The 22,996-nt window shown below is 47.5% G+C and overlaps 1 protein-coding gene across 1 annotated transcript in view; it reads right to left on the minus strand.

The window, feature by feature from the left end:
* The window catches only part of LOC121005467 (alpha-2-macroglobulin-like protein 1), a 288,965-nt gene that overhangs the window by 129,245 nt on the left and 136,724 nt on the right, over positions 1–22,996 (minus strand). The window contains exon 19 of the mRNA XM_040438235.1: positions 11,348–11,573. Within this exon, the coding sequence (XP_040294169.1) occupies positions 11,348–11,573 (226 nt within the window). The remainder of the gene's footprint in view (positions 1–11,347; positions 11,574–22,996) is intronic.

A 22,996-nucleotide genomic window follows, 5' to 3' on the forward strand; every position in this document is an offset into this window, starting at 1 on the left:
ATTTCCATTTATTCTTGTGGAACACCTAAAGGGTTAACAAAGTTTGTAAAATCAGTTTTGAGGGGTGTAGTTTCTAAAATGGGGTCATTTTTGGGTGGTTTCTATTATGAAATTTTTGGACTCAATTTTACCACTATCATGAAGTACAACATGTGACAAAAAAACATTATCAGAATGGCCTGGATAAGTAAAAGCGTTTTAAAGTTATTACCACATAAAGTGACACATGTCAGATTTGGAAAAAAATGACCTGGTCCTTAAGGTGAAAAATTGCAAGGTCCTTAAAGGGAACCTGTCATCAACGTTACGCCGACCTCACTGAGGGCAGTATAAAGTAGTGACAGAAATGCTGATGTCAGCGGTGTGTCACTCATCAGCTAAAAGTAAGTGGTTGCTGAGAACCAGCATCATAATCATTGCAGCCCAGGCCTTGAAAAGAGTCACATCTACCTGAGAAGAGTCCTGGTTATTATAATCTCCTGCTCTCCCCCGTCCATCTGCTGATGATTGGCAGTTCTCTCCTAGAGAGAAAGGGAGAAAACTAGGTAGAAGACGTCAGTCATCAGCAGGAGATCATGAATAACCAGGACTCTTCTCAGGTAGATTTGACTCTTTTCAAGGCCCAGTCTGCAATGATTATGATCCTGGTTCTCAGCAACCATTTACTTTTAGCTGATGAGTGACACACCGCTGACATCAGCATTTCTGTCACTACTTTATACTGCCCTTAGTACGGTCAGCACAAAGTTGATGACAGGTTCCCTTTAAGGTGTTAATGCAATCCAGCACTAGCAATTTTAAGGCTACTTTAACACTAGCGTTTTTTTTGCGGATCCGTCATGGATCTGCAAAAAACGTATCCATTACAATAATACAACTGCATGCATCCATCATAAATGGATCCATTTGTATTATCTGTAACATAGCCAAGACGGATCCATGATGAACTCCATTGAAAGTCAATGGGAGCTGGATCCGTTTTCTATTGTGCCAGAGAAAACGGATCCGTCCCCACTGACTTACATTGTGTGCCAGGACGGATCCGTTTGGCTCAGTTTCGTCAAGCGGACAGCAAAACGCTGCAGGCAGCCTCCAGAGCGGAATGGTGACTGAACGGAGGCAAACTGATGCATTCTGAGCGGATCCTTTTCCATTCAGAATGCATTACTGATCCGTTTTGGACCGCTTGTGAGAACCCCTGACGGATCTCACAAACGGAAAGCCAAAACTCTAGTGTGAAATCAAAATCATGCCATTTATGTTTCATTTCATAACAGTGTTGCAACAATGTAGTTTCGCTATACTTGTTTTCCTTTGTTTCACTTGCATTTACCTCCTGCATTTCCATATATCGTCTAATATTAGATTTATGTAAGTTTAATTGTACCTTCATTTCTCTTTTTGTCTGTCCGATGTACCATAAACTACATGGACATCGAATGCCGCAAACAACATTTTTTGTCATACATGTAGAAAAATGGCGCATTGGGATTTTATATCTCTGTCCTGGGTGATATATCGAATCTCCTTTTAAAATGGAATTGCTTTCTTTCTTGCAGCTAAAAAAATCTATTTGTTTTTCTTTTTTGTTCGGATGTCACCTCTGATAAGTGTATTCCCTACAGTTCTACCTCTCCGATATGAAAAACTAGGTTTTTCTTTAAATAGATTGCCAGATTTTTTATCCTGTTTTAATAATCCCCAATATTTATTTATAGCAACAGTCACTGATGGAATTCATCGATTATCTCAATTCCTGCCATGAGACTATAAAATTTCAACCTAATACTATACAGTTCCTAGATGTACAGATTAAGGCATCTTGCACACGACCGTGTGCTGGCCGGGCCCGTGCTGCGGTCCGCAATGCACAGGCACCGACCGTGGGGCAGCCACATGTGGATCGCGGACCCATTCACTTGAATAGGGTCCGTGATCCGTCCGTTCCGCAAAAAGATAGTAGTGCTTCCGTGGGGTTACGTGCTTCTGTTCCGTTCCGCACCGCATCTCTGGATTTGCGGACACATTCAAGTGAATGGGTCCACATCCGTGATTCGGAATGCACACGGCCGGTGCTGTAGCTGGCCAGCTAAGACCTGTCCTAGGTTGCTAGTATAGCTTATATGTGTATACAGCTAAACCTGCTAATAACCTTAATACAGTTCTTATGTTTATGTGTTAAAGACAAAAGCAGAGTTATTGACTGTGACATCATGTTTTGGATGTCATAACTGTTATATTTTGTGTTCACAGAAGCAGAAAAAGATAATATGCCTTTAAGATTCATTTTGTACTGTAAGGTAAGCTCAGTGACACAGCAGAAACAACAGAAAGTATAGTGTTAATCTGTTGTTGCTGGGCAGAAGCCTAGACCAATCACAGCCAGCTTCTCACACATCAAGAGTTTTCAGCAATTACAGCCAGCCTCACACACAGCCTGTCTGGGAATTCCCCCAGCAGGAGCTGCTGGAATCATTACTCACCAGAGAAAGGAGCTGAACAGACACACAGTTCCAGTCAGAGTCCAGTTTTATGGGAACAAGAGGCTAAAATAGGTATTTAGAACAGTTATATAATGTTCATATTGTTAGTATTGTGGGATTATAACTGTATACTGAACCAGTTATATATGTGTTTAGTTACAGTTCCACCAAATTGCAAGCATACAAACCAGATTCCATACAAATTGCATACAAACTGCGAACTGCTCATACCAGATCATAAGAAATTGCATACTGAAAATTGAAAACCAAGTTGAGCAAGCAGAACTATTAGTTAGACCTCAGATATACCTCTCAGAGAGATCATAAAGTGCTTAAATAACTTAAAGTGAGAGTACAGATACTCAAGAGAGAAATATATCCACCATTTTATGTTGAATGACAAGATTGAACAGTTGAACCACCATCTTATGTATACCGCCATTTTGTGATATCTTTTCAACACGTGTTATGTACATGGACTGCCTGCTGCGGAGGCGGCAGTGTTATACATGAAGAAAAGTTGAAGTTAATAAAGAAGTTATTTCAAGCATTTGGTGTGCTCTTTAAACCTACTGTTTCCATAGAACGGCGCTAGAGGAATTACAGAGTAATAGACAGTCTGGTTAGACTAAAAAGTCAGAGAGATATCAAAATTCTTCTAATGCCACAGCGCAAAAGGCACTTCATAGTGCTGCACCTGCCACAGGTGCCCTGTGTATTGGGGACCCGCAGTATGCAGGCCGCAATACGACCACGGCGGGGCAACGACCGTGTGCAAGAGGCCTAAGAAAGGAGGCAATGGGAGATTTAATACTACACTATATACCAAGCCAACTGATCAAAATAATATATTACTATATTCCAGCTATCACGCTCCACACATATTCAAAAATATCCGAAAAGGTCAATTTATTAGAACAAAACGCATCACTAAAACGGAAAACGAGTATGACAAGCATAAAAAAACATTATCTAAAAAATTTACCCATGGTGGTTACCCAGGGAGATTGATTAAAAACATTAGTAGTGAAGTAGACAAAATTTCACGAGAAGATCTATTAATCAGAAAAGAAAAAAAGGCCAAGGATAATCGCTGCATGTATATAGGGACTTATGATAGATACGCGACTCTCATAAAAAATGCTATAAATAAATATTGGGGATTATTAAAACATGATAAAAAATCTGGCAATCTATTTCAAGAAAAAACTAGTTTTTCATATCGGAGAGGTAGAGCTGTAGGGAATACACTTATCTCAGTAACTGGTTTTAAATGCAGCATAAATATTTTATGTACATCTGTGAAAACTGAAGGTGTTAATCAATATATGTAAATGTGAAATGATGATGATGGATTGTATTTAAAGCGCATGGTTACAACCCACAGGCACGCCTGATTAAGGGGGCGTGACCCCCGAAACATCGCGCAGCATGGGGTAGCAATCAGTGCAGCGCTCTCAGGATTACTGTGACTTAATAGGATGGAAGATAATTTCAGTCATACACTAAAACTTTCCCAACTAACTACCCTTCCCCAATAATACACATGAATACCTACTTGGATAAAGAGGCCTACTCGGCCCAATTTATTAAACATTTACATAATTCACCGAATAATAAAACACAGGAAAACATATCAAAAACATATCAAAATAAATAACAACATTCCAAACTTTGAAAGACTAATAGGATCCTAGAAGGCAACAAGGCAAGCCATTCTCCTCACTCTTCCCTCCATTTTCATACCACCTTACCCTTGGCCGCGGTCACCGACCCAAGGGCACGAATTCGCCAATTGTAATTCCATCTACCCCTGTGGGCCCATTTTGCCAAACAGGGGCCCCAACCACCAGCTTACCGATCCTCATGCGATGCACGCTCCAACTTGTCATGCACCTAGTAAGCCTTGAATTGCCTTCCAGGACCCTCCGTTATCCTGCCACCAACGACCTTAGGTGAAACCTCACCTATGGGCGTCCTGCCACACCCTCAAAGCTGTCTCCAATCCCTCCTGAAGCCCCAGGGCCCACATGTCGATACCCACATCATTGAGATGAACCCCGTCATCCCTAAGGAACTGAGGCGAAGCCGCCTCCAATTCTCGGTGACGCACCACAATGCCGCCATGCCGCCGCACAAAGCGGCCCACTTCCTTATTCAGCTTCGCCCTAGCCTTATTAATCCGGACAACCGACCGCGCCAAGCGCCAAACCCTCCGAGCAACCACCTCCGACCACACCACCAACAGCCCCGGAAAATCACACCACAACCGTAACAAATCCAACTTTATATCCCGAATAACTTCCCTAGAACTACGCACCCCCAAGTCATTGCCCCCCACATGTAAAACCAAAATATCCGGTGCCCTGTCCAAAGCAACTGACGCATGGAATTCTTGAAGAACCCGTCCCCATAATAACCCCCGCAAACCAATCCACCGAATTTGCAACTCATCTGGTAGAAAACCCAACTGCCTGCCGTTCCTTCTCACATCGGCTCGCATGGCTCCCCAATGAACGTAGGAGTGTCCAAGAATCCACGCCAAACACGGTGAAGCACCTAAAAAACAAGACGTTCAGACTTGCTGACTGGGAAACAACATGACAAATGCCAACAATCACAACCACAAGTTACAACATGTGAAGACGAATATACGAACGATAACACGCAGATTCCCACCTCCCTATCCGCTTGATAGCCTCCTCGCCCAAACCCCACCTAGCCGCCTCAGTCGCCGCGCCAATCCTGAAAGAATGAGACGCAAACTCCTGATCCGGGAAACCTGCGGCTGACAAACATTTTCGAAAAACAGCCACAAATTGATAACGTGACAACGCCGAACCATCCCAATGCATCAATAAAGATCCCGGCACATCAAGCCGAACCCGCAAAAACTCCTCCACATACTTCAACGGACACAAAACCGACCCCCTCAATGCACGCAACACGATCCTCACCCCTTTGCCCTCCTGGTCAGTCTTAGACCTGCGCAACACGCAACACAGCCCATACTCGCAAAAGGAAATGTCTTCGCGTAACAAACCGCCCCCTACCAACCGACTTCTAGACACCAACTCCGAGACCCGAAAAGCACCAAAAAAGGCCAAAGAAAAAGCAGCTCTAAACAAACTCACTTCAAAAACAGACGAACACACCACCCCCGCCTGTTCCCACAATTTCTGCAACACAGCAAACGAAACCGGACGACGAGAATCCCGCCTCGTAACACTACGCCGGTAACCTTTCAAAGCCTGGCGCACCAAAAAACTCTTAGACACATCCGGCTGACCCCGCAAACGCAACCAAAACGCCACTGCCGCCACCCGCTTAGAGGCTACTGAAAAAGACACACCTGAACTGAATGACACCCCCACATAATACAACAATAAGGAGTGAAAATCCTCCACCTCCCCACAACCACCCACTTGCTCCATTAACCTCTCCCACTGAGACCACACAGACGCATATGCCGACCACGTACCCCTACTCACAGACCGCCCGATCAAATCTGAGGAGACCCCAAGGCCACGCTCCAGAGCCACTGAGGACAAGACAGACCCTCCGCATCCGCGTCCGGCACCAGCCTGCGAAAACGATCCCACTGAAACCGAGAAAGTGAGTCAGCAATAGAATTTTCAACACCAGGAACATGTACAGCAACAAAACAGGCATTCAGCCGCAAACCCTGCAGGACCAGATGACGCAGCAAACGCAACACTGGAGGGGAATTAGCAGACTGCCTATTAACTGCCTGCACTACGCTCAAATTATCGCACCAAAATCGCACTCGTTTATTCAAGAGCAAGTCCCCCCACAATTCCGTAGCCAACACAATTGGGAACAATTCTAACAAAGCTAAATTGCCCAAATAACCTGCCGCTCTCCACTCCTCAGGCCAAGGACCCGCACTCCACTGCCCCTGGCAAAATGCTCCATAACCACATGACCCTGAGGCATCTGTAAACAGTTCCAAATCAGCATTAGACACAGGGGCCTCCATCCACACCGACCGACCATTGAACTCGCCCAAAAAACGCTCCCAAACCACTAAATCCGCCCTCACGTCAGCTGACAAACGCAAGAAATGAAAAGGCACCGAGACACCCGCCGTAGCCATGGCCAAGCGTCTACAAAAAACACGACCCATTGGTAGGATTCTACAAGCGAAGTTCAACTTACCTAGTACAGACTGCACCCGCCGCAACTGTACCTTCCTAGCCCTTCTCAGAAAAACCACCTCACACAACAAGTCCGCCACCTTATCCTCAGGCAAGCGACATTCCATCGCCACACTATCGATCACAATCCCCAAAAACTTGACCGTCGTAGCCGGCCCTTCAGTTTTTTCAGGCGCTAACGGCACGCCAAACTTGGCCGCCACCCGCTCCATCGTCCGCAACAACATCGAGCAAACCCTTGACCCTGCCGGTCCCAAAAATAAAAAATCATCAAGGTAATGCAGCACCGAATTCCAACCCGCTTCCTGCTTAACTACCCACTCCAAAAAGGAGCTAAACGTCTCAAACAACGAACATGAAATAGCGCAACCCATCGGCAAGCAACAATCAACATAAAACTGTCCCTCCCACTTAAAACCCAGCAAATGAAAACTATCCGGATGAATGGGCAACAAACGAAAAGCAGCCTCAATATCCGTTTTTGCCAACAAAGCCCCTTGACCAAAGCGACGTACCCACCGGACCGCCTCATCAAAAGAGGTATATGACACTGAACATAACTCCTCGCTAATACCATCATTGACTGAACCCCCCGCGGGAAACGACAGGTGATGAATAAGCCTGAACTTGCCCGGCTCCTTCTTAGGGACCAACCCGAGAGGGGACACCCACAAATCCCGCAAAGGACATTCAGAAAACGGGCCAGCAATCCTCCCCGCAGCCACTTCCTTACCAATCTTCTCCGCAACCACCTCCGGTCGCCGCAAGGCAGAAGACAAATTGCGAGCCGCAACCTCAACCTGAACTGAAGCACACGGGATTACAAAACCGTCCCTAAAACCCCTCAACAACACCTCCGCAGCCTCCCTATTTGGGTATATCTTTAGCCACGGCTCCATCTCTGCCACCATCACGGGAGTCGCCCCCCTTTTGCGCAGCTTCAAACCCTCTGCCCCTCCCGCGCTTAAAACACCGAGACAGACTGTGGGACCCCCCGCAACCTGAACACTCGTGCTTGAACTTGCAATCGGCAAGGTACCTACAGAAACCCTCGTTGTATTGCCAACAACACCCCTTCCTATTCCCACTAGAGACCTCTGACGCCGAGGAACCCCCGGCGCCGGACCGAAAGGGCTGGCCAACACCTTTCGGAGCCGACATAAGCCGCATCCACAGACCAATATCTTTATGGTCCCACCTGATACTCGATCGCACCGCCTTTCTCTGCCTAAACTGCTCGTCATAGCGGAGCCAGGCCACCCCGCCATACGTCCTATAAGCCTCCCCAATTGCATCCATGTAACAAAATAACGCCGAACAATTCTCCGGCGCCTTCTCCCCCACCACACTCGCGAAGATCGCAAAAGCCTGAAGCCAGTTCAAAAACGTCCGTGGAATCAGCCTATACCGCCGCTTCTCCTCCTCCTCCTTTTTGCTTTCATCCGGCTTACCCCTCTCTAAATTAAACTTCTCCAACGGCAGCAACGAGAATATCTCAACATACTCCCCTTGCCAGATTCTTTCCCTGACCTCAACCTTCAAATGCGCCCCCAAAGGCCCTTCAAAACAAACATACACTTCCCCTTTTGCCGAATCCGCCATTCTGACATCATCGCACGCCCGGCCTCTGCTACCCCCACACACCGCCGTCTCCCCCACCACAGCACCCGCCGTGACAGCCGGCGTGCTCTCAACGGCCTCCGCCCTAGCACACACACCCCCTCCCACCACCGGCGCAGGTGACCACACCGCCGTCGGGGACGTGTCAGCACCCGATCCCAAGCGCGCCATCAGTGATAGCATCCCTGACATAAAATCCCGCACTAAACCCTCAGACCCCGACAGCCCCCCCGAATCACCCCCCGACCCGCAAAGGGTCCGTTGTTGACACGAAGTTCGCTCACCTGGCTGTCCCTGGGACGTCCCCCCAGCAGCCGCCGACCGTCCTGTAGATCCTCCTGTCCACGATCCGCGCCGATGCTGAGGAAGGACCGGCACCCGCCGGAACGTCAAGGCCGCCGTCCGCATCACCTTCGTCCAAACTCACTTCACCCTCCTCAAAGGCACCATAATCCTGGGAGCCACGGCCAGCGTCCACCTGGCCTGGCCGCAAGTCACCGTCCTCACAGCCGCCCGGCCCACCTCCTGATGGCCGCCTGCCCAGCGCACCTCTACCAACAGGAAATAAGTCTGCCATTCCAGGCTCGCCGGAAGGAAAACTGGCAGCCGCCGTCACGCACCTCTGCTGCACCATGGGGGACTCGAACCCAGAATCCACAGCCAGCACTTGGGAAATGTCTTGACCTGCAGTACCGCCTCCGGCCACCGGTGTCGCTGTTCCTCTCCTCGAGCTCCTCAGCTGTGCAGACGCAGACTGCCGCCGGCCAGAGGATGCAGGTCGCGGCGTTCCTAGATCCCTCACTGCAGCTGCGCTCCCGGACAGGCCCTCACCAACCGCCGATGAGGCCGCACGCTCCGCCGCTCTCCCAGATCGGACCCTACCCGGATGCTGAGCAGGTAAGATCCGACCGCCGGCTCGCTCCCCTCCAGAAGGCACTGGAGAGGGGGACACCGCTCTGGAACTTCTCCCCCTCTGTCGCGCCGAGGACGAGGGACGCAGCACAGCACGTCCCTCTCCCGCTGGTGCCCGGCGCTGCGCAGGATTCCTCCCGCTGCGCCGGCAAGGGGTAGCAGCCTCAGCCCCAGCCAGCAGCAGCGGAGGGTCCCTGACTGGGCTCCTTAAACGCCGCCGCACCCGGGGAGTAGCCTCAGGGCTCAGGCGCTCCGGAGGCACTGATCTCCTGGCCCTGAGCCTGGCTGCAGGTGCCGCAGGGGGCCCGGCCGGACCCGATAAAGCCACCCTTAAACAATCCTGCAGCCAGTCTTGCCCATGCCGCTCAGCAGCAGCCCTCACAGCCAAAACTAAATCTTCCACAGAAGCCATAATGCGACTAACCGTGACAAATCCCTGCACGCCGGTGAGAGGTGACTCCTCCCCCAGGCATATATAATGCCCGCGAAATTCCTAACCCAACCCCTAACCCAACATAGACCTTAACCCTTTATCTGCCTTCACCTTCCCCCTAAGTCAAGTTGCACTACGCTATGCTGCGCCCCGCTCCGTTGCTCTCGTTCTGAGTGGAACCTGTATTGTTAAAACACTGTATGGTCTTGGACACCGTGCTGCAGCTCAGTGTCAGGGTGTCGGCAATCTTTTTATAGCCTCAGCCATCTTTATGTAGAGCAACAATTCTTTTTTTCAGATCTTTAGACGGTTCTTTGCCATGAGGAGCCATGTAATCAGTATGAGATAGTGTGAGACACCTCACAAATGCTCCCCATTGACACCTGAAACCTTGTAACACTAACAAGTCACATGACACTGGGGTGGGAAAATTGCAAATTGGGCACAATGTGGCCATTTTCACTTAGGGGTGTACTCGCTTTTGTTGACAACGGTTTAGACTTTTTTGGCTAAGCTATTTAGAGAGTTATTTTGAGGGCACACCAAATTTATACTGTTATACAAGCTATACACTGACTACTTTACATTGTATCCAAGTGTAAGATTTCCAGTGTTGTCCCATGTAAAGATAGAATAAAATATTTACAAAAATGTCAGATACTGTTAAAGAATCAATACTTACCAATAATGCCATTTCGACACTGCCTGGGTTCCTGCTGCTCTCTACTTCATGCTCCCATCTCAACACATATGAATTGTCTGAAAATGACCTTTTACCAATTACTGGCTGCAGTGGTGACCCATCTCAACCAGTGGCTGAGCAGTCAATTGTATTGAGACAGCAGCAGGAATTAGAGAGCAGCAGGAAATCGGGCAAAGCCAAAACAGCATTGGCTATTGGGATACTGCTTTTGATCAAGCTAATTTCAACAATTGTATGAGCCTTCACAAAAGGATACCCCACAGGGCACAATGGCCCCAACATTCTATGATCCACCAATAATATCTTACGCTTACACTGAGTATTTTCATGTATATTTTCATGCCAAATTACACATGAAATCCACAAATTGACAATTTGGTAGTTACACAATTTAGTTTACACAATGCATAATTTTCCGTGCATGGAATTGACATCCACATCATGGCAAAAAAAACTTATAGTTCAGGCATATTCCACATAGAAGCCATGGCACCTAGTCAACCCCACTGAATGGAATCCATGTGGAATCCACTGCATGAAACCTTCAAATTTACTGCAGGAATCCAATGGTCATCCTCAGATTTCTGCTACAAATTCCACTGCAAATACGTGTTGAATATTTATTGCATGTATTTCTGCTGTGTGAACATACCCTAAGAAATCAAGTTAAAGAGGAAGTAAGTTTCGATGCTTTTGTGAAGATATGTGCATGTTGACTAACACATAAACGGTGTGTATGAACTCTATCCAGACTGAGCTTTTATTTTCACATGGTGTTGCACATCTCAGACTTACAGCAACAAACAGGAATTTCTATATTTTTTTTCTTTCAAAATGTTAGTTTGAATAAAAAAAAGGCGGGAAGGTTCCTGTGCCATTTTTAAAATATGCTAGATGTCAACTTTGACAAAGCAGAAATTATGTTTTTTTGTTATTTTATCATTCATTTGTGTATGTCAAATCAAGTGTAAAAATTGTCCAAAAAGATTCGGTCGGCAGGCATCATTTTAAAACTCACCTTCAAACACTGCTTGAGATAATTGAAGACAGAAGCTTTGAGAATAAGTGTCTCTCCTTGGATGATGGAATATGGCAGAGTAAGTTCTACGAAGAATGGTTTGAAGACAGTCAAAGAAACTTGTGGGGATAGACCAAAACCACTGTCTCCCACACAGAAGGATCTGGCATTGAATTGTGTGATGGTGTCTGGGACAGTTACTTGAATGCTTGTTTTTTCAAATTCACTATAAAATAAGTCAGACCGTTAAGTTTTGAAAAACAAGATATTTCTTAGTATTAAATAGGTTTTCCAAGGAGAAGGTTTTAGGCATTCAGGTCAGAAAGTTAAAGATAAAAAATAATCATTATTCACCTCCACCGATCCCCTTCTGCTACCGTCCCAACATGGTCCCCCTTACTGTAACAGTATTCTGCCTCTTCCTGGACTGGCAAAGGCAGGGATTTCTGTTGTGTCAAGACAGATCAAGGAAGTTAAGGAAGCAGCGAAAGGCAGGGAAAGAGGATTGGTGGAGGTGAGTAATGATTCTTTTTACCCCTTCTGGTTTATATTCTTAAAAGAAAAATCTTACTGGAAAATTACGTCAAAGCAACCTTCAAGTTCAAGAAAAAAAAGATCACATTAAATGGGGAACGAACAGAGGGGGTCATTTATTAAGTCTTAATAAAGCCCCTGCTTTGGCGGTGGATCTCTGAAGTTATGTAAAGGCGTCGGCTTCTAAATGTAAGAGCTTCCTTGCTGGCTTACATTTAGACCATTTTCTACACCTAAGGCCTCTTTCACACTACCGTATGGCTATTTCAGTGTTTTGCGGTCCGTTTTTCACGGATCCGTTGTTCCGTTTTTTTGTTTCCGTTCCGTTTTTCTGTTCCGTTTTTCCGTTCGGCATATACAGTATACAGTAATTACATAGAAAAAATTGGGCTGGGCATAAAATTTTCAATAGATGTTCCGCAAAAACGGAACAGATACGGAAGACATACGGATGCATTTCCGTATGTGTTCTGTTTTTTTTTGTGGACCCATTAACTTGAATGGAGCCACGAAACGTTATTTGTGGGCAATAATAGGACATGTTCTATCTTTCAATGGAACGGAAATACGGAAACGGAGTACATTCCGTTTTTTTTGCGGAACCATTGAAATGAATGGTTCCATATACGGACCGCATACGGATCGCAAAAAACGGCACGCAAAACGGAAAAAAATAACGGTAGTGTGAAAGAGGCCTAAATCAAATGAATGAGAAAATGATAAATGAGAAGGGCCTGGGGGCCCGTCCCCTTGCCCGCTCATGCCATACCTACTTTTTTAGACCTGGCGTGAGCAGGGAAAAGACGAGGATTGAGCCTGAAATACGCCAAATATAGGCGAATTTCAGGTTAATAAATGGCCCCAGAACACTTACCTGGGGTCCTCCCTTTCATCTAGATCTGCCAATTCACAAGCTCGTCTTCTGTCATCCAAGATGGCCATACCGCTTCTCAGACTACCTGATGCATACTGTGCATTTAGTAGTTCAAGACACTTTCCAGTGCCTTTAAATTGGGCAGGGCTGGACAAGTAAAAAGTGTCTTGGACTACTAAATGCACAGTATGCATCATGTAGTCTGAGAAATGGTGAGGTCATCTTGGTTGACAGAAGAGGAGCCTGGAATCAGCAGATCAGCAACTGAAAATATAAAAAGGCGGACACCAGGTAAAGCCTAATTCACACAGTGCTTAAATCCGTAAAAAGGTGGTCAATGATGCCTCCGTGAAGATGTCCGTGTATCCATTTTTTTGCTGTCCGTGTGTCATCTGTGTTTCACTGAAACTGCACAGCTGAAAAATAATTTTCAAAGCATCTCTTCCTAATGATATGTGAAACACGGATGGCATCAGTGTTGCATCTGTGGTTTTAAAGGACCCATAGACTATAATGGGCATGATGGATCCGTGAACATGGACAAAATAGAGCTTGTATCCGTGGTAAAAACACAGACCCACGGACCGTGCTAAAACACAGATGTCTGAATACACGCATTAACATGAATGGGGACGTGTGCTCTCCATGGAGAACACTGACATGTGACTGAGGCTTTACTGTTCTATTCGTTCACCAGTTAATGTGCTTTTTTTTTTTTTTACTGGAGTGTCACTTTAAAGGTTACCCCTACACAAGACAACTCAACCATTTCTCCAGATCACCAGGCAACCCAAAGTGAACTTAAATCTTTAAAAAACTACTGACTAATGTTACTGACTAGAGGGGAATGAAGTCCGTCAATAAATGTGATTCAGGTCTGAATGGATTATACCTAGGGATGAGCGAACCCGAACTGTTTAGTTCGGGTTCGTACCGAATTTTGGTGTGTCCGTGACACGGATCCGAACCCGAACATTTTCGTAAAAGTCCGGGTTCGGGTTCGGTGTTCGGCGCTTTCTTGGCGCTTTTTGAAAGGCTGCAAAGCAGCCAATCAACAAGCGTCATACTACTTGCCCCAAGAGGCCATCACAGCCTTGCCTACTATTGGCCTGGCTGTGATTGGCCAGTGCAGCATGTGACCCAGCCTCTATATAAGCTTGGGTCACGTAGCGCTGCACGTCACTCTGCTATGATCAGTATAGGGAGAGGTTGCAGCTGCGACGTTAGGGCGATATTAGGCAGATTAACTCCTCCAAAAGACTTCATTCTGTGATCGATCTGCAGCTGTGGATCATTGATGTGCTATTATTGACTTGCTCACTTTTTTGAGGCTGCCCAGAGCGTTTTTAGATCACTTTTTTTCTGGGGTGATCGGCGGCCATTTTGTGAGTTGTGGTGCGCCAGCACGAGCTATCACCAAGTGTATTTAACCATCGATAGTGTGGTTATTTTGTGCTATATCCTACATCAGCTGCAGGCTGAGCCTGTGTCACCGAAGTGCATTTAACCATCAACAGTCTGGTTATTTTTTGGCCATATACTACATCAGCTGCAGGCTGAGCCTGTGTCACCCAAGTGCATTTAACCATCAACAGTCTGATTATTTTTTGGCCATATACTACATCAGCTGCAGGCTGAGCCTGTGTCACCCAAGTGTATTTAACCATCGATAGTGTGGTTATTTTGTGCTATATCCTACATCAGCTGCAGGCTGAGCCTGTGTCACCCAAGTGCATTTAACCATCAACAGTCTGATTATTTTTTGGCCATATACTACATCTGGTGCAGGCTGAGCCTGTGTCACCCAAGTGCATTTAACCATCAACAGTCTGATTATTTTTTGGCAATATACTACATCAGGGGCAAGTTGAGCCTGTCACCCAGCGCCTAAAAAATAGACCTGACATTTCTATTCAACCAAATCTGTACTGTTTTAGCTGGTCAAGTTATTTGTATTGACCGTAAAAGCACACTTTTTTTTCTGGGTTGAAAAAGCATTCCCAAATTTGCCATTCTCAAAATAACTAGTTTCTGGTATTTGAGGCCTACTTGAAATCTATCCCAAAAAGAAAATCTTACATTGAAGGTATTGATAGTGTCATTCAGAAAAACCTAAGACACACGCTAGCGTGCTGATAGAAGTGTGATTCTGTGATTTAAACCTATACCTGTCACACAGCGCAAAAAAAAACAGGTCTCACATCTCTATTCAACCAAATCTGCACTGTTTTAGCTGGTCAAGTTATTTGTAGTGACCGTAAAAGCACACTTTTTGTTCTGGGTTGAAAAAGCATTCCCAAATTTGCCATTCTCAAAATAACTAGTTTCTGGTATTTGAGGCCTACTTGAAATCTATCCCAAAAAGAAAATCTTACAATGAAGGTATTGATAGTGTAATTCAGAAAAACCTAACACACACGCTAGCGTACTGATAGAAGTGTGATTCTGTGATTAAACCTATACCTGTCACACAGCGCAAAAAAAAACAGGTCTCACATCTCTATTCATGGATATGTGGAGAGAATCTCTAAATCGCACATCCTCATACCTATGCTTCTGATATAGTGCACAGCAAATGATATAGTGCACAGCAAATGATTGATAGCATCGCTGTACAGCCATGTTTTATCATAAGAAATGCTGATAATTGAAAACAGTTGTATATCAGAAGCATAGGTATGAGGATGTGCGATTTAGAGATTCTCTCCACATATTCATACAATTTATGCTATAAACTTCTTTTCCCCCCTCCCCTGAATCAGCACTCCTCCCCATGTGGCTCAGGTGCTTTTTAATTAGCAGAAGTCTGCAAAGGGTTTATATATTCCTACCACATCTCAGTTGGAGTTCCTGAGAGGCTGTGAACAGGTGAGCCATTTGCACCAGTTCACATGCGGCGCTGGACGGCGGCCGTCTCTGCTTCTGTGCCGTGCTGGTGGAGTGATGGGACCCGGGGCCCATGTGGCCTCACTGTACAGTGGGGCCGCTGTGCGGCTGCTGGATCCCATTGCCTGCTGGAGCGGTGTGGAGGCGTGTCGGTCGCCGCACGGCTCTGCGCCATGGTTAGAGTAGGTTCCCACTTTAACAAGAGGCATCCTTGTCGCGGTAAGTGGGCCTATGCGCTTTGATCAAACTGTATACTAATTGCCTCTTTATAGTGCACAGCAAATGATTGATAGCATCGCTGTACAGCCATGTTTTATCATAAGAAATGCTGATAATTGAAAACAGTTGTATATCAGAAGCATAGGTATGAGGATGTGCGATTTAGAGATTCTCTCCACATATTCATTTATTCACATCTCTATTCAACCAAATCTGTACTGTTTTAGCTGGTCAAGTTATTTGTAGTGACTGTAAAAGCAGACTTTTTGTTCTGGGTTGAAAAAGCATTCCCAAATTTGCCATTCTCAAAATAACTAGTTTCTGGTATTTGAGGCCTACTTGAAATCTATCCCAAAAAGAAAATCTTACATTGAAGGTATTGATAGTGTCATTCAGAAAAACCTAAGACACACGCTAGCGTGCTGATAGAAGTGTGATTCTGTGATTAAACCTATACCTGTCACACAGCGCAAAAAAAAAACAGGTCTCACATCTCTATTCAACCAAATCTGCACTGTTTTAGCTAGTCAAGTTATTTGTAGTGACCGTAAAAGCACACTTTTTTTTCTGGGTTGAAAAAGCATTCCCAAATTTGCCATTCTCAAAATTGTGGTGAACGGGAACAATGAGGAAAACATCTAATAAGGGACGCGGACGCGGACGTGGACATGGTCGTGGTGGTGTTAGTGGACCCTCTGGTGCTGGGAGAGGACGTGGCCGTTCTGCCACAGCCACACGTCCTAGTGAACCAACTACCTCAGGTCACAGTAGCCAGCAGAATTTACAGCGATATTTGGTGGGGCCCAATGCCGTTCTAAGGATGGTAAGGCCTGAGCAGGTACAGGCATTAGTCAATTGGGTGGCCGACAGTGGATCCAGCACGTTCACATTATCTCCCACCCAGTCTTCTGCAGAAAGCGCACAGATGGCGCATGCAAACCAAGCCCATCGGTCTGTCACATCACCCCCATGCATATCAGGAAAACTGTCTGAGCCTCAAGTTATGCAGCAGTCTCTTATGCTGTTTGAAGACTCTGCTGCCAGGGTTTCCCAAGGGCATCCACCTAGCCCTTCCCCAGGGGTGGAAGAGATAGAATGCACTAACGCACAACCACTTATTTTTCCTGATGATGAGGACATGGGAATACCACCTCAGCACGTCTCTGATGATGACGAAACACAGGTGCCAACTGCTGCGTCTTTCTGCAGTGTGCAGACTGAACAGGAGGTCAGGGATCAAGACTGGGTGGAAGACGATGCAGGGGACGATGAGGTCCTAGACCCCACATGGAATGAAGGTCGTGCCACTGACTTTCACAGTTCGGAGGAAGAGGCAGTGGTGAGACCGAGCCAACAGCGTAGCAAAAGAGGGAGCAGTGGGCAAAATCAGAACACCCGCCGCCAAGAGACTCCGCCTGCTACTGACCGCCGCCATCTGGGACCGAGCACCCCAAAGGCAGCTTCAAGGAGTTCCCTGGCATGGCACTTCTTCAAACAATGTGCTGACGACAAGACCCGAGTGGTTTGCACGCTGTGCCATCAGAGCCTGAAGCGAGGCATTAACGTTCTGAACCTTAGCACAACCTGCATGACCAGGCACCTGCATGCAAAGCATGAACTGCAGTGGAGTAAACACCTTAAAAACAAGGAAGTCACTCAGGCTCCCCCTGCTACCTCTTCTGCTGCTGCCGCCTCGGCCTCTTCTGCTGCTGCTGCCGCCGCCGCCTCGGCCTCTTCCTCCGCCTCTGGAGGAACGTTGGCACCTGCCGCCCAGCAAACATGGGATGTACCACCAACACCACCACCTGCGTCACCAAGCATCTCAACCATGTCACACGGCAGTGTTCAGCTCTCCATCTCACAAACATTTGAGAGAAAGCGTAAATTACCATCTAGCCACCCTCGATCCCTGGCCCTGAATGCCAGCATTTCTAAACTACTGGCCTATGAAATGCTGTCATTTAGGCTGGTGGACACACACAGCTTCAAACAGCTCATGTCACTTGCTGTCCCACAGTATGTTGTTCCCAGCCGCCACTACTTCTCCAAGAGAGCCGTGCCTTCCCTGCACAAACAAGTGTCCGATAAAATCAAGTGTGCACTGCGCAACGCCATCTGTGGCAAGGTCTACCTAACCACAGATACGTGGACCAGTAAGCACGGCCAGGGACGCTATATCTCCCTAACTGCACACTGGGTAAATGTAGTGGCGACTGGGCCCCAGGAGGAGAGCTGTTTGGCGCACGTCCTTCCGCCGCCAAGGATCGCAGGGCAACATTCTTTGCCTCCTGTCTCCTCCTCCTCCTACTCAGCTTCCTCCTCCTCTTCTTCCACCTGCTCATCCAGTCAGCCACACACCTTCACCACCAACTTCAGCACAGCACGGGGTAAACGTCAGCAGGCAATTCTGAAACTCATATGTTTGGGGGACAGGCCCCACACCGCACAGGAGTTGTGGCGGGATATAGAACAACAGACCGACGAGTGGTTGCTGCCGGTGAGCCTCAAGCCCGGCCTGGTGGTGTGCGATAATGGGCGAAATCTCGTTGCAGCTCTGGGACTAGCCGGTTTGACGCACATCCCTTGCCTGGCGCATGTGCTGAATTTGGTGGTGCAGAAGTTCATTCGCAACTACCCCGACATGTCAGAGCTGCTGCATAAAGTGCGGGCCGTCTGTTCGCGCTTCCGGCGTTCACACCCTGCCGCTGCTCGCCTGTCTGCGCTACAGCGTAACTTCGGCCTTCCCACTCACCGCCTCATATGTGACGTGCCCAACAGGTGGAACTCAACCTTGCACATGCTGGACAGACTGTGCGAGCAGCAGCAGGCCATAGTGGAGTTTCAGCTGCAGCACGCATGGGTCAGTCGCACTGTGGATCAGACCCACTTCACCACCAATGACTGGGCCTCCATGCGAGACCTGTGTGCCCTGTTGTGCTGTTTCGAGTACTCCACCAACATGGCCAGTGGCGATGACGCCGTTATCAGCGTTACAATACCACTTCTATGTCTCCTTGAGAAAACACTTAGGGCGATGATGGAAGAGGAGGTGGCCCAGGAGGAAGAGGAGGAAGAGGGGTCATTTTTAGCACTTTCAGGCCAGTCTCTTCGAAGTGACTCAGAGGGAGGTTTTTTGCAACACCAGAGGCCAGGTACAAATGTGGCCAGACAGGGCCCACTACTGGAGGACGAGGATGAGGAGGAGGTGGAGGAGGATGAGGATGAAGCATGTTCACAGCGGGGTGGCACCCAAAGCAGCTCGGGCCCATCACTGGTGCGTGGCTGGGGGGAAACACAGGACGATGACGATACGCCTCCCACAGAGGACAGCTTGTCCTTACCTCTGGGCAGCCTGGCACACATGAGCGACTACATGCTACAGTGCCTGCGCAACGACAGCAGAGTTGCCCACATTTTAACGTGTGCGGACTACTGGGTTGCCACCCTGCTGGATCCCCGGTACAAAGACAATGTGCCCACCTTACTTCCTACACTGGAGCGTGATAGGAAGATGCGCGAGTACAAGCGCACGTTGGTAGACGCGCTACTGAGAGCATTCCCAAATGTCACAGGGGAACCAGTGGAAGCCCAAGACAAAGGCAGAGGAGGAGCAAGAGGTCGCCAACGCTGCTGTGTCACGCCCAGCTCCTCTGAGGGCAGGGTTAGCATGGCAGAGATGTGGAAAAGTTTTGTCAACACGCCACAGCTAAGTGCACCACCACCTGATACGGAACGTGTTAGCAGGAGGCAACATTTCACTAACATGGTGGAACAGTACCTGTGCACACCCCTCCACGTACTGACTGATGGTTCGGCCCCATTCAACTTCTGGGTCTCCAAATTGTCCACGTGGCCAGAGCTAGCCTTTTATGCCTTGGAGGTGCTGGCCTGCCCGGCGGCCAGCGTTTTGTCTGAACGTGTATTCAGCACGGCAGGGGGCGTCATTACAGACAAACGCAGCCGCCTGTCTACAGCCAATGTGGACAAGCTGACGTTCATAAAAATGAACCAGGCATGGATCCCACAGGACCTGTCCATCCCTTGTGCAGATTAGATATTAACTACCTCCCCTTAACAATATATTATTCTACTCCAGGGCACTTCCTCATTCAATACTATTTTTAATTTCATTTTACCATTATATTGCGGGGCAACCCAAAGTTGAATGAACCTCTCCTCTGTCTGGGTGCCGGGGCCTAAATGTGTGACAGTGGCCTGTTCCAGTGGTGGGTGACGTGAAGCCTGATTCTCTGCTATGACATGAATACAGATTCTGCGCTGACATAAGGCCAGATTCTCTGTTACGGGACCTCTCTCCTCTGCCTGGGTGCCTGGGCCTAAATGTGTGACAGTGGCCTGTTCCAGTGGTGGGTGACGTGAAGCTTGATTCTCTGCTATGACATGAATACAGATTCTGTGCTGACATAAGGCCAGATTCTCTGTTACGGGACCTCTCTCCTCTGCCTGGGTGCCTGGGCCTAAATGTGCTACAGTGGCCTGTTCCAGTGGTGGGTGACGTGAAGCCTGATTCTCTGCTATGACATGAAGACAGATTCTGCGCTGACATAAGGCCAGATTCTCTGTTACGGGACCGCTCTCCTCTGTCTGGGTGCCGGGGCCTAAATGTGTGACAGTGGCCTGTTCCAGTGGTGGGTGACGTGAAGCCTGATTCTCTGCGATGACATGAAGACAGATTCTGCGCTGACATAAGGCCAGATTCTCTGTTACGGGACCGCTCTCCTCTGTCTGGGTGCCGGGGCCTAAATGTGTGACAGTGGCCTGTTCCAGTGGTGGGTGACGTGAAGCCTGATTCTCTGCTATGACATGAATACAGATTCTGCGCTGACATAAGGCCAGATTCTCTGTTACGGGACCTCTCTCCTCTGCCTGGGTGCCTGGGCCTAAATGTGTGACAGTGGCCTGTTCCAGTGGTGGGTGACGTGAAGCCTGATTCTCTGCTATGACATGAAGACAGATTCTGCGCTGACATAAGGCCAGATTCTCTGTTACGGGACCGCTCTCCTCTGTCTGGGTGCCGGGGCCTAAATGTGTGACAGTGGCCTGTTCCAGTGGTGGGTGACGTGAAGCCTGATTCTCTGCTATGACATGAAGACAGATTCTGCGCTGACATAAGGCCAGATTCTCTGTTACGGGACCGCTCTCCTCTGTCTGGGTGCCGGGGCCTAAATGTGTGACAGTGGCCTGTTCCAGTGGTGGGTGACGTGAATCCTGATTCTCTGCTATGACATGAATACAGATTCTGCGCTGACATAAGGCCAGATTTTCTGTTACGGGACCGCTCTCCTCTGTCTGGGTGCCGCGGCCTAAATGTGTGACAGTGGCCTGTTCCAGTGGTGGGTGACGTGAAGCCTGATTCTCTGCTATGACATGAAGACAGATTCTGCGCTGACATAAGGCCAGATTCTCTGTTACGGGACCGCTCTCCTCTGTCTGGGTGCCGGGGCCTAAATGTGTGACAGTGGCCTGTTCCAGTGGTGGGTGACGTGAATCCTGATTCTCTGCTATGACATGAATACAGATTCTGCGCTGACATAAGGCCAGATTCTCTGTTACGGGACCTCTCTCCTCTGCCTGGGTGCCTGGGCCTAAATGTGTGACAGTGGCCTGTTCCAGTGGTGGGTGACGTGAAGCCTGATTCTCTGCTATGACATGAAGACAGATTCTGCGCTGACATAAGGCCAGATTCTCTGTTACGGGACCGCTCTCCTCTGTCTGGGTGCCGGGGCCTAAATGTGTGACAGTGGCCTGTTCCAGTGGTGGGTGACGTGAAGCCTGATTCTCTGCTATGACATGAAGACAGATTCTGCGCTGACATAAGGCCAGATTCTCTGTTACGGGACCTCTCCTCTGCCTGGGTGCCTGGGCCTAAATGTGTGACAGTGGCCTGTTCCAGTGGTGGGTGACGTGAAGCCTGATTCTCTGCTATGACATGAAGACTGATTCTGCGCTGACATGAAGCCAGATTCTCTGCTATGGCATGAAGAGACTGATTCTCTGCTGACATGAAGCCAGATTCTTTGCTATGGCATGAAGAGACTGATTCTCTGCTGATGTGAAGCCAGATTCTCTGCTATGGGACCTCTGTCCAATTGATATTGGTTCATTTTAATTTTTTTAATTTTAATTTTAATTCATTTCCCTATCCACATTTGTTTGCAGGGGATTTACCTACATGTTGCTGCCTTTTGCAGCCCTCTAGCTCTTTCCTGGGCTGTTTTACAGCCTTTTTAGTGCCCAAAAGTTCGGGTCCCCATTGACTTCAATGTTTCTATGTTTCTATGTTCGGATCCCGAACCCGAACATTTACGGGAAGTTTGGCCGAACTTCTCGAACCCGAACATCCAGGTGTTCGCTCAACTCTAATTATACCCAAATCGAAAGTACTCCATTTGATCTAAAAATTGGTGTATGACACTCGGAGGTCTCTAAGGGCTTATATTTTTTCTCTCTTGTCTTTCTCGCTGTTTATTTTTTCAAAATTTTTCTCTGTCTCCTCCCTTTCAAGCTTTTAATCACAATGACAACAATAGAAATAATGTCAGAGTGACACTGACATATAGTTTTACTATAGTATGCTATGGTATGGTATAAAGCTATGGGTGAACAGAAGGATGACGGCATAAACAAACAGACTGTTTAAAAATACACTGCGTGGTTGGATTTGTTATGCATTTAAAACTTTAAAAAAAAAATCAAAAATGGTCTCTTATTGAGGGCAGATGTCTGCCGGTGTTTATACATGCACAGTGGTATTGGTAAAAACAGTGACTTGTCTGAACAAGCTTTTCAAAAATTATGTCTTAACAGGGGAAGATGCCTACACATCAGGAGAAACAATGGCTTCTTGTGCTTAAGCATCCAAAAATGATGCCTTAATAGGAGCAGATTCCTGTCTGTGTTTATGCTTACACAAATTATAATATCAGAAGAATCAGTGGCTTGTTCTGAACAAGCTTCCAAAAATTATCCCCTTGGGAGCAGCAGGAGATATTGATGTAATTATTGACCCTTTTACTCTGCTTGTATGCTCCAGCAAATACAAGGTGAAATTCCAGTGAGTTTGAACATCACAGATAAAATGGTGCAAAGGCTCTTCCGGAAACATGGCCAGCAAC

The sequence above is a fragment of the Bufo bufo genome, chromosome 6 (assembly GCF_905171765.1).
Source record: "Bufo bufo chromosome 6, aBufBuf1.1, whole genome shotgun sequence".
Lineage (NCBI taxonomy): Eukaryota > Metazoa > Chordata > Amphibia > Anura > Bufonidae > Bufo > Bufo bufo.